Genomic DNA, 12,465 nt, shown 5'->3' with positions numbered 1-12,465 from the left:
CTTTAGAGATGGTAAGTCAGTGGTTGCATAACCAGTACTTGTGATATGCATCAACTGCTCCCATGGCTTCACGTGACCCTGACTGGGGGGCTAAGCAGGTGCTACATCTTGCCCAAGGGTGACCTACAGGCTAGCAGAGGAAAGGGGTGCCTTACACCTCCTTTGGTAGGAACGTAGCTCCACCCCACCACCCATGGAGTAATACAGCTAAATACTCAACTTTGTAGCACAGTATGTGAATCAGAATCGGTTTATTATCACTGTCTTACATGATATGAACTTTGATGTTTTCTGGCCACAGTCCAGTGAAAAGACATAAGATTTACTACAAACTACAAAATAAATAATGTAATGAAATAGGAATAACAAGCTATTGTGTTCATGGATTATTCAGAAATCTGCATTTCATAAATTCCGTGTAATCCAAACAGTAATAATTAGAATGGTTCCATATGGTCATTTTCCATACACTATTCTCTCTATATTGTACTGTAATTTTAATATTGTTTAGAGAAAATAATGTCCTAGATCTTGCATGTCAGGCATTCATTGCTGGATATCCCTTGCCTCCACATCCTTGAATTTCACCAATAAAAGTCAAACTTTCAGGCTGAAGACATTCTTGATTTGCCCATAAGACCTGCATGGCACTAGGATAAGTGAGGTGGATAGAATAAAAATACAGATTTCCCCCACTGACCGAAGGTAGAGCGTAACTATGAAATGGTTTGTAAGCTGGAATGTCGTAAAGTGAATAAGCAATTGCATTTATTAATATGGGAAAAAATTTTGAGCTTTCCCAGACCCAAAAAATAACCTACAAAATCATGCCAAATAACACATAAAACCTAAAATAACAGTAACATATAGTAAAAGCAGAAATGATATGATAAATACACAGCCTATATAAAGTAGAAATACTTTTCTGCAGTACTGTTTAGTGCAGCGAAAATCTCACGGCAGCACTCTTGACGGAAACGCTCTCGGCAGAAACACTCTCTCCAGTAACCTTTAAGCTATGAAGCTGCCAAATCATACAAAATAACACATAAGAATACACAGCCTATATAAAATAGAAATAATGTATGTACAATGTAGTATCACTTACCGGAATTGGGAAGACTCCAATAAATTGCAGTTTCGTCACAGTTAAACATTCGCTTATACGAATAACCACCTTCTGTAATTATTTTCTTCAGTTCTGCTGGGAACTTTTCGGCAGCTTCAGTATCAGCCAAAGCACTCTCTCCGGTAAACGTTAAACTATGAAGCTGCCCTCGCCTCAGAAACTGATCAAACCACCCATGACTACCTTTAAATTCCACTTTGGCAACACTTTCATCATCATCGTCCAGTGCTATCTGTTTCAGCTTATTAAACAGACTGACTGATTTCTCCTTAAGTATGAGAAAACTTAACGGAACACCACGCTTTGTACACCCATCAATCCACTCAAGCGATAGACTTTCCATTTTATCCATTATTGGATGCCGATTAAGAGAGACCACTTTGCTACGAGCAGAACCAACAGTATCATCGGCAACTTTCAAAATTCTTTCTCTCTGTGTATAAATAGTGCGAATGGTGGACGCAGACAATTTCAACGTGCGCACAATGTCCTTACTTCATTCACCGCGATTGAAACGCTTAATTATGTCTAGTTTTATGCTAAGTGTAACACCCTTACGAGCTCTTTTCGGCTTTTCCGATACCTTCGAATTCATCTTGCTAACAGACGCACAAAATAAATTGAGATAAAGCACATGTTTGAGCAATGACTGCTAGAATGCAGTTCCGGGGGAGGAGCTTGGCTGTTCGGGCGTGCACTGCCTTTTTTCGTAACAGTGTTAGTGAAAACAGGTAACCAATGTAGGTCTTTCATAACAGCAAGGTGTCATAAAGCGAACGTTTGGAAAACGGGGGCCAGCTGTAAGTCAAATTCACAAATCCAATGATAGTCATAGTCATACTTTATTGATCCCGGGGGAAATTGGTTTTCATTACAGTTGCACCATAAATAATAAATAGTAATAGAACCATAAATAGTTAGATAGTAATATGTAAATTATGCCAGTAAATTATGAAATAAGTCCAGGACCAGCCTATTGGCTCAGGGTGTCTGACCCTCCAAGGGAGGAGTTGTAAAGTTTGATGGCCACAGGCAGGAATGACTTCCTATGGCGCTCTGTGCTGCATCTGGGTGGAATGAGTCTCTGGCTGAATGTACTCCTGTGCCCACCCAGTACATTATGTAGTGGATGGGAGACATTGACCAAGATGGCATGCAACTTAGACAGCACCCTCTTTTCAGACACGACCGTGAGAGAGTCCAGTTCCATCCCCACAACATCACTGGCCTTATGAATGAATTTGTTGACTCTGTTGGTGTCTGCTACCCTCAGCCTGCTGCCCCAGCACACAACAGCAAACATGATAGCACTGGCCACCACAGACTCGTAGAGCATCCTCAGCATCGTACGGCAGATGTTAAAGGACGTCAGTCTCCTCAGGAAATAGAGATGGCTCTGACCCTTCGTCAGCTGCAATGGCAGTATGCTGCCAGACATCAAACCCTCTCCTGGTTTAAACTTGAGCTATTTCTAACATTCAGAAAAATTCCAACAGACATGAAATGACCGTTGAAAGTTTGCATCAAAAAAGCTTAAGATAAATTCGGCATTGCTCTAGCAGCATATAATGAAGGGAAATGTGGCTGATTTCTTTGTACCTGTAAAATCTCCACTGAAATGCATGGGCTTACAGATCTTGTTATGATGTATTCTGGCATAGAATATCAAACTATTTTTGTAATTTAGAGTAATTTTAAGCATTTGCACTGTAAGTCAGCAATAATAATCAGAATCAGATTTATTATTGCTGACTTATATGACTTACAGTGCAAAGGCTTGAATTATTATAAATTACAAAAATTAATAGGAATAATGCATTAGTCTTCACATGTTAGTGGACAGTTTAGAAATCTGATAGTGGAGGGGATGAAGTTGTTTCTGAATAAATGAGTATGAGTCTTAAGGTTTCTGTAGCTCCCTATGGTGGTAACAAATCCGGATAGCATGGGTCCTTAGTGCTGATTACAGTGTTCGGGAGGAACCAGCTCTTGAAGATGCCCTCAACAATCGGGAGGACTATGTCTAGGTGATTCAATACAATTTCAATAGTTACAATGATGTTGTTTACTAAATACTTTGTGTTGACAGATAGTTCCTTTGAGATACATAGTGTAAGCACACGGTAATTGATAAGACACCTCTGAAGATTCAAATGCCTTTGGGAAAAACTAATTAGCACCAATATTCTTTCTTTCTTTTTCAATATTTTTATTGATTTCTTACATAAAAGAATACAGAGTACAGTAGGATATATAATATATATCGATTACAATATATTGGAATCACAAATATAGTCTCATTACCCCATATCTGTATACATTAAATTTAAACATAATATTGAAAAGAGATACTTTTATTATACAAAAAAATCTAAACCCACTACCAGAAAAAAACAGCTGTTTGGTTAAAAAAAAGAAAAGGAAAGAATCCTTATCATATAATAAAACATATTGTTAGCCAACATCTGTGCTTAATAGCAAATCAAAGATTTTGAAAATAATTCAAAAGAAGTCCCCGCAATGTTAAAAAATCTTGTCTAGGTTCAGAAATTGAACAGCTAATCTTCTCTAAATTTAAACAAGACATAACATCAGGTAACCAATGAGTATGAGTAGGCAGAGTGGCATCCTTCCACTTAAGCAACAATGCCCTCCTGGTTATAAGAGAAATAAAGGTCAAACTATGCAAATCATGTGATTTCAAAATAATATCATTTCCTCCAACAATACCAAATAAGGTAGCGAAAGGATTAAGTTTAAGATTTACTTTAAAAAGCACCGAGAAAGTTTGGAATACTTCCTTCCAATATTTTTCAAGAGTCGGACAAGTCCAAAACATATGAATTAGTGAAGCTTCTCCATTGTTACATCTAACACAATAGGGAGATATATCTGAATAAAGGCACCAAATATTCTAAAACCTTTTGATGACAGAGAGTCAGAGACCCAAAATTCATGTTTTCAGGGCTGTCTCTGAGTACACAACTATGAAAAGTACTCAAAAACTATGTGACCATGTTTGATATGCTAAGTGACAACATCCATCTGGTCTGCCAATTTGCACTCAAGTCACAATGGTGCCAATAAGCTTAGCCATGTTGCCCGGTTTGATGCAGGCCAGTTAACACTATCCCATTGTTTTAACGTTTGGCTTTGCTTCTGCAATCCCTTAGTCTGTGCAGCAGTCTGTGCTTCAATTTACTAACTTCAATTTACTGCATGCAACCTACAAAAAAAACTGAAGGCTAATTGCAAGCTTCAACTTATTTACATTTACAGAACTGAAGCCTGGTTCTTGTTTGAATTAATATCTGCTATATTCATAAAACTCCGGAATACTCCCTAACATACTTTCCTTTTGGCCTCTTGACAGAAATCTGCTCCAGGAAGGCTAAGCTTTAAGGACAATCTGATTAAGGGGGGCAGTGAAAATGCCCTTCACTTAATTCCCTCCCCTACTTACTAATCTATAAGTATGTACATCCGCACTCTTTAACATCCCTAATTGGCTATCTACAAGACACTGCAGAGAAGCCAATAAAACGTTCTGGAAATTTGATCCTCTTCACCCCTTCAATCTCGAATAGCTAAAACTATCAGTAGTGGCTGTCAGTAGTTACTCTTTGGGCTGGTAAGGTAACTTTGTTTCAGGTTCTCAGACAACATTTCACATTCCATGCCGTGACAGAAGATTATCAGAATGATCTTGACAACCAGTCTTTTTGCAGTCAATCTACAGAAGGGTTTGGAATGGTCTCTAATCAAATAGCTGCAAGGAGCAGTGGCACCCCTTCCCAGACTGTCCTTTTGATCGCTTGGCCAACCACTGAAAGGGTTCAGCTTAATTGTGTTCACTCACCATTCAGCTGGAGCAGCTGCTTTATAACATTGTGTGTAATTTCTTCTCTCTTTCTCCGTTTGCCAAGCCATTGAGGTTGGGGATCTTGATGTCTCTGCCTTAACTTGGATCCCTTCTATTTTGATCTATGTAACTACTCATCTACCTCCAAGAACCAGCCTTCATTTCAAAGTATAGTTACTGTTATACTTCAAAACGTTATTCCTAATTTGATGATGCTCTCTCTCCTCTATCTTCTACATTTGCATTTCTGTTCTCTTTGATCTGTGGGACTGCTTCCATCAGGTGTGGTCAGATGTGATGCAGCAGGCTAGTGTTCTTCACTTAGATTCTCTGTAATGACACTGTTGTTGCCCTGTGAACAAAGTCACTGGAGAGAAGTATTGCTAGGTATGACACGTCTCTATTGGACAAAATGAGTCACAGCAGGTGTCATACAGAGACACTGCATGACATTTTATATGCTAAAGTACAAAGGACAATTCAGGACAATTCCATACTTGTGATGCTTCCTTTGAACTACACACCACCTTCACACCTTCCTCTTCACACCCACACTACAGCCACCCAAATGAGATCCAAATAACAAAATTAGATCAGCATTGTTTGGTCGTCCAATCCCCAGTTCATATTCAAATCTGAAGACTGGTGGCTGAAGTCAGTTGCTGAAGTTATTAGCTCTATGAGTTAACCCCCAAAAACACTCTTAACACTGTTAATGGATGGACTTGATCCCTTGCTCTGTCGGTGAGGACAACAGGAAGGTCAGTCATATTGTGTAACCTGTGTCCAGTCTTTCCACTGGCTGCTTCATCAGGACTGCACACAAATACAGGTGTTTTTTGTCTGGAGTATCCCCTGTGGTCATATCTATCCCCGCATCCAACCTCAAGGGCTCACCCAAACATTGAACAGCACAACCTATGGACCCACTTTTAAGGACTCTTCATCTTGTGTTCTCAATATTTATTTCTTATTTCTTCTTCTCGTTATTCTTTTTTGTATTTGTTAATTTGTTGTCTATTGCACATTGGTAGTTTGTCAACCTTGTGTGCATTTTTTACCGATTTTATTGTGTTTTTTGCATTTACTGTGACTGTCCACAAGATGAAATGAATCTCAGGGTAGTATTAAAAACGCAAACACGAGGAAATCTGCAGATGCTGGAATTTCAAGCAACACACGTAAAAGTTGCTGGTGAACGCAGCAGGCCGGGCAGCATCTATAGGAAGAGGTACGAGATGTTTCAGGCCGAAATGTCGACTGTACCTCTTCCTATAGATGCTGCCTGACCTGCTGCATTCACTAACAACTTTTATGTATGTTGCTCAGGGTATTATATTGTGACATATACTTACTTTGATAACAAATTTACTTTGAACTTTGAACATTACTGAAACTGGATTTTTATTCAAATTCCCTAGTTGCCATGGAGTGATTCAAATTTGTGCCTCCAGATGGGTTACTACATCATTAATTTAAACATTATTCCAGGATACCTTACATGCTGTTAATTGCATAGGATTTTGTGACAGTATATTTTTTACTCTTTTAGCTCACTTCTTGATATTTTTTTCGATCTGGATCTCCACACTGTGCAGCATACATTCCCCCCAGAGACCATGATGTAAGAAAGATATTGACACTTTTTTTTACATATTTTGGTAAGAATTTGGGAGGCCTACAGCCTCTATTGTAATTCAATGAGTGCACCCTCCAATGAGACTATCCTTTCAAAAAGCTATAAACGATATGGAGAAGGAACCAATTTTCTTTATAAATAAATATTTTCAGCGATTATTAAAACTTTTCCTGCAGTCTATCAAGTATGGCTAGCTCCTCCACTGAATTATTGTTCATTTGCCTTGCCACATTAATTTCTGCATGCCGTTTTGGAACAGAATTGAGAAGCTGCAGCATTTTTAGCTAGTGATTTTCTTTTACCAATACAGCAGTGAAGCAGGATCTGAAAATTTACAGGCCTTTTTAACAGGTATTGTACATCAATCCTGGTATTTAAACAGTAATGGTGGCACTAATGTAAAATTATCAGGTCTTCTTTGTGTTATCTTTGTGGTCTATTTTGTGGTGACTGTTCCAAAATCCTTCTCCCATAGCCTAATTTCAGTCAACCATAGCTAGCTGACAGTTGGTTACAATCTACTACAATAGACAAAAGACCAAATAGTTTCAGGGGCTAGCAATTTGCTTCATGTTTAGTTATTTGTTGCCCATTAGATGCTGTTCTCTTTGTTAGAAGGAAATCTCTTTGTTGTAAAACAAATAAAAACAAAAAGACTGTTCACACTAATTGAGTGATTACATAAGGATGTTTTACACCCTGTTATCAAAACCCAAGGAGCATCTTATCAGCAGATGAATGTCATTATAGGTATCTCCATTTTATTTGAATTTGTAGCCACTTAGAAGGTCAATTATACTGTTTGTTCTCTATTTTTATATGTTTTAGGGAACAAAAGCAATAGGTTGTAAAGTTAGAAGACTACTTTACCTCAACATGTGCACTTTAACGTTCAGGTTTAGTGTAAACAGGAAATTTTGTTCTAAAAGTTGATTGTAGTTGTTTCACTTACGATACTAGATGGTTTTGACATATTAGAAAACCATTAGAGTATGCACTGCAGTTCGTACATTCCGTGTTTTGTTTTCAAATGTGCTTCTGAATGTTGAAAATCTACAGCTAATTTTTTTGTATATAATAATCAGTTATACCACTGTTTTTCTCTAGGTCTGATTGCCTACACTGAATATTTGTTTCTTCTGTGCATATTAACAAGTAAGTACAGAAAATGGCATATTTAATCATTTCAAATGATAAGCATATTTTAGAACTCTCATACACCAGTAAATTGCATTCCTCAAGATGTTTTGAAACCTTTGAGTCTGAATCACAGCTATTTCAAACCTTGATATAGCTGCATTCATCTTTTTTCTTCTGTTTCAAATTCATTTATTTTCTTTTGTTCTTCTGTTTTGGCCAGTCCTTTTTTTCCTTTGTTCTGGGAAATATTAACATGACTTTGGCTACGTCCACACTACGCCGGATAATTTTGAAAACGAAGCTTTTTCTCTTCGTTTTGACCTTCTGTCCACACTAAAGCGGCGTTTTCATCCCTCGAAAACGGAGATTTTCAGAAACGATCTCCAGAGTGAATAAATCTGAAAACGCCTAATATCCGTTGTAGTGTGGACGGGGTAAACAGAGAGATTTAAAAACACTGTCATGGCAACACCACCACAACAATGCTTTTTCTGCTTCTGCTTGGTACTGCACAAGCACTGCTGGACAGCTGTTATAACGCGCAGTTGGTGTGAACAGCGTGAGAGTTAAATTGTAAAGTGAGTTTTTTTGACTATTTAAAAACGCTGTCATGATGTGCTGAAACAGATGGCCGCAGCGCAGCATTTCATTGTTTTCTTAAACGCAACCCCCCACATAACCTAACAATTTCAAAACAGACGGCAACGAGACTGAAGCCAGAAGAGTTAGAAATGTACTCACCAAATACTTTGACCCTTAGCTTACTGAATAAATAAGTATACTCACTTTGCCCCGTTTTCTGTCCTTGCTTGTATGGAGGTGGTTTACCTATTTATGCAAGTACTTCTCTGACAATAGATGTGTATCAGCCTAATGTAACATTGTATGGAAATACAAGGTAACACTGATGCAGACATGTTTTATACATTTAACAAGGTGCTTTATTAATGCTACAGAGGTAGTCAGTTTTTCAGTGTTCGTCGTCAGCCGGGTCATACTGTCCGTGAACTCCCTGTGGGTTGCCTCCATACGCTCCAGTATTTGTTTTTTTTTAGTTTTAAGTCCTGCTGCGCGAGAGCCAAGAGCAATTCCTTTTAACTTTTTCTACTCTGTAACTGGACAAACGCGCACGAAGTATACCATTTCCTCTTCGCTTGTTTTCTGTGTGTCCTGCGCATGCCCAGTAGAGGAGATTCGCCCAAGTAGCCGTGTTAGTGTGGACAGAGATATTTTGAAAAACGCTTAGTGTGTACACCTGTCGTTTTTACTGAAAACCGGCATTTTCAAAATTATCTGGCGTAGTGTGGACGTAGCCTTTGTTCCAGATGAAAAAAGATTACTGTTTTTAAATTCAATTTTTGCAATTATTTGATCAAGTTGTTATTAATTATATTCTCATCTGTGTAGTCCCAATTAGCAATAATGAAAATATTTTCAGAAGTGATTAATATAATTTGCATTGCAGCATAGGGTTTGTTTTCAAATTAAAGGTATTAGTAAATTCTGCAGCTTGTTCTTCATGCAATTGAAAACTACTTGAAACTATGCAGCGTGTCTTCTAATAAAACCTTAATGACAGGTGAAATCATTAATAAATCAGGAAATTAGTGTAAACCAAATAACATGCAGCAGAAAGCTGTTTTTCCAAAAACTTGTTTGTAACTTGAGAAAAATTATGTGTCCTTTTACATTTACTTATAGCGAAATATAAACATGTATACTTGCAAGTTTTTTTGAATCAATTTTAAAATCATACGCAAAGGTGTATTTATTTTAAATTAGTAGTCTATCACACTATTTGAATTTTAAATAATGTGATTGTCTCTTGTATGTTGATAATGTACATATCTTAAATGTTTATTTAGTATTTTAAGTTCTGTATCTATTAAAGTTTTATACTTTGGTTAATCGATGCATCAAAACCAGAAATGAATATTTTGCATTCATTTGTTATTACTATTTTATAACTAATTTATCTTTTTCATGCATGTTGCAGAGCCTCATGCAGGTTTTAAAATAGCTTTCAACATGTTTGATACTGATGGCAATGAAATGGTAGACAAGAAAGAGTTCTTGGTGGTATGTACTTTAAAATGCCTTAATTTTAGTTTATTGTGACTTGTTAAAGAAAATTAATTTAATTTGATGTAATTAAAATCTGCTTTGAAGATAATGTAAGAATCCTTCTGTAACAGCCCTGTACCATGTAAAATGCTATGGTAATTTAATTTAAAGTATCCTGATGCGTGAAGAAATAGTCATGTACATATTTTTTTCTTCAGTTTCTTTTTTATACTGTGCATATTTGTAAATCGGAGTGAGCACTTATAACACAAAATTGTAGCACTGAATTGAAGTATAATTTGTCACTGTAAGCTTAGATCACAGTTCAAAGTAAAACTTATTATCAAAGTATGTGTACGTCACCATGTACTACCTTGAGATCCACTTTCTTGTACGCATTCACAGTAGAACAGAGAAATACAATGGAGTCAATGAAAAACTAAACAGAAAGACTGACAAATAACCAATATGCAAAAGAAGACAAGCTGTACAAATAATAAATCAACAGGAAAATTAGTAAATAGATAAATGATAGAGAAATAAATATTAAATAAATAAATAAAATCCCAAGAACATGAGTTGTACAGTCCTTGAAAGTGAGCCCATAGGTTGTGAAATCAGTTCAGAGTCAAAGAGAGTGAAGTTATCCATGTTGATTCAGCAGCCTGATGACTGTAGGGTAATAACTGTTCCTGAACCTGATGATGTGGGACTTAAGCTTTTTATACTTCCTGTCCAATTGTAGCAGTGAGAAGGGAGCTTGGCCTGGATGGTGGGAATTCTTAATGTTATGCTGCTTTCTTATGACATTGTTCTTTGTGCAGTAGATGTGTTCAATAGTGGGTGTAGGAGCCAGGCCTCTGTTCTCTATATTTGCTAGTATTTTGTGTTGTGCATTTATTATGTTTATTATGGTAACTAGTCACATGAGTAGGAACATGGTCAAAGCGAAATTACTATATTATTAGTAAAAGCGAAATTATTACAAATTGTACATTGTACATTTAGATGGAGACGTAACAAAGATTTTTGCCCCTTATGTATATGAAGGATGTAAGTGATAAAGTCAATTCAATTCAATTCAAAAGGGAATAAGTTACATATCTCTGCCTTGTTTGGAGTAGTTTGTATCTAGAGGCCAACGGAGGTTGCATCTTTTGCTGACTGCTAAATAACGCTCAATTACAATTACCTTACACTTGGGTTTGCTTAATTTTCATTGCTTCAGGACTGTGTTTGCTAATTGCTAATAAAGAATTGAATAATTTTGGAGGCAGCATTATTGGAGTGAGGATATGTCATGTTAGTATAACAAACCTGTAGGGTCACCAGCAGTGGCAAATGTTTTGGTTTTAGTTTGGTTTGGCCAGGACCAACAGGCTCCAGGACAGCTTCTTCCACCAGGCCATCAGACTGATTAATTTATGCTGATACAGTTGTACTTCTATGTTATATTGACTGTCCTGTTGTACATGCTATTTATTACAAATTACTATAAATTGCACATTGCACATTTAGACGAGACGTAATGTAAAGATTTTTACTCCTCGTATATGTGAAAGCCGTAAGGAATAAAGTCAATTCAATACAGTGGGGAGTGCTTTCCTTGTGATGTTTTCCTATGTATTCAGTGAACTCTCCCCTCCATCACAAGTTGTATTTTCATACTTATTAAACATGAAGATTATAAAATAGATCTTATTTGTGACATATTTGTTCAGGATTTAAAATTTAAATAGTAATAATAATAATTGTAGGAAATTGAAAATCACCAAATACAAATTTTGGAAGTGTAAGTTTCTTTTTAAATTTTTTTATTGAGTAAGTATACAAAAAAGGTAAGCCATATAAACATTAATACAATGTTAAAGTATAATAAAATTCCAAAAGATAACAATACCAAAAAGAAAATACTACAAACAATGTAATTTAAGCAAAGAAACCAAGATAACATAATAGTATACTAAATTTTATATATATCAATGGAAAAAAAAAAGAAAAAAAAAACCCAAAAAAAAACCCCACCGTGCAGCTAACTAAAAGCAAGGCAAAGCAATGGGCTAACTTGAAACCAAACAGAGTTAAACTTAAAATCACGTCCTCAATCCTGACCTCCATTAAAAACAGTGAAAAAAAAACAAGAAGGGTAAATATTACATTAAATGAAAATATCGAATAAAAGGTCCCCAAATCTGTTCAAATTTAAATGAAGAATCATAAAGGTTACTTCTAATTTTCTCCAAATTCAAACATAAAATCGTCTGAGAAAACCAAAAAAAGGTAGTTGGAGCATTAAGCTCTTTCCAATGTTGTAAAATACATCTTTTCGCCATTAAAGTAAGAAATGCAATCATTCTACGGGCTGAAGGGGAAAGATTACTAGAAATTTTAGGTAGTCCAAAGATAGCAGTAATAGGGTGAGGAGAGATATCTATATTTAATACCTTAGAAATAATATTGAAAATATCTCTCCAAAAAGTTTCCAAAGTAGGGCAAGACCAAAACATATGAGTTAAAGAGGCTATCTGCCCCGAACATCTATCACAGAAAGGATTAATATGCGAGTAAAAACGCGCTAACTTATCTTTGGACATATGTGCTCTATGAACCACTTTAAATTGAATTAGGGAA

At 36.4% G+C, this 12,465-nt stretch overlaps 1 protein-coding gene across 4 annotated transcripts in view; it reads left to right on the top strand.

The window, feature by feature from the left end:
* micu3a (mitochondrial calcium uptake family, member 3a) overlaps window positions 1-12,465 on the top strand; it is a 183,058-nt gene that overhangs the window by 95,728 nt on the left and 74,865 nt on the right. For all 4 annotated transcript variants that reach the window (XR_010017352.1, XM_063043059.1, XM_063043058.1 and 1 more), the window contains exons 5-6: window positions 7,738-7,785; window positions 9,767-9,849. Coding sequence is in view for 3 of the 4 variants with exons in the window: in XM_063043059.1 (XP_062899129.1) it covers window positions 7,738-7,785; window positions 9,767-9,849 (131 nt within the window). In the remaining variant the exon portion in view is untranslated. The remainder of the gene's footprint in view (window positions 1-7,737; window positions 7,786-9,766; window positions 9,850-12,465) is intronic.

This window comes from Mobula hypostoma, chromosome 3 (genome assembly GCF_963921235.1).
Source record: "Mobula hypostoma chromosome 3, sMobHyp1.1, whole genome shotgun sequence".
Lineage (NCBI taxonomy): Eukaryota > Metazoa > Chordata > Chondrichthyes > Myliobatiformes > Myliobatidae > Mobula > Mobula hypostoma.
Note: the sequence above shows the minus strand (reverse complement) of the source record. Positions and strands in the feature narration are given on the sequence as shown.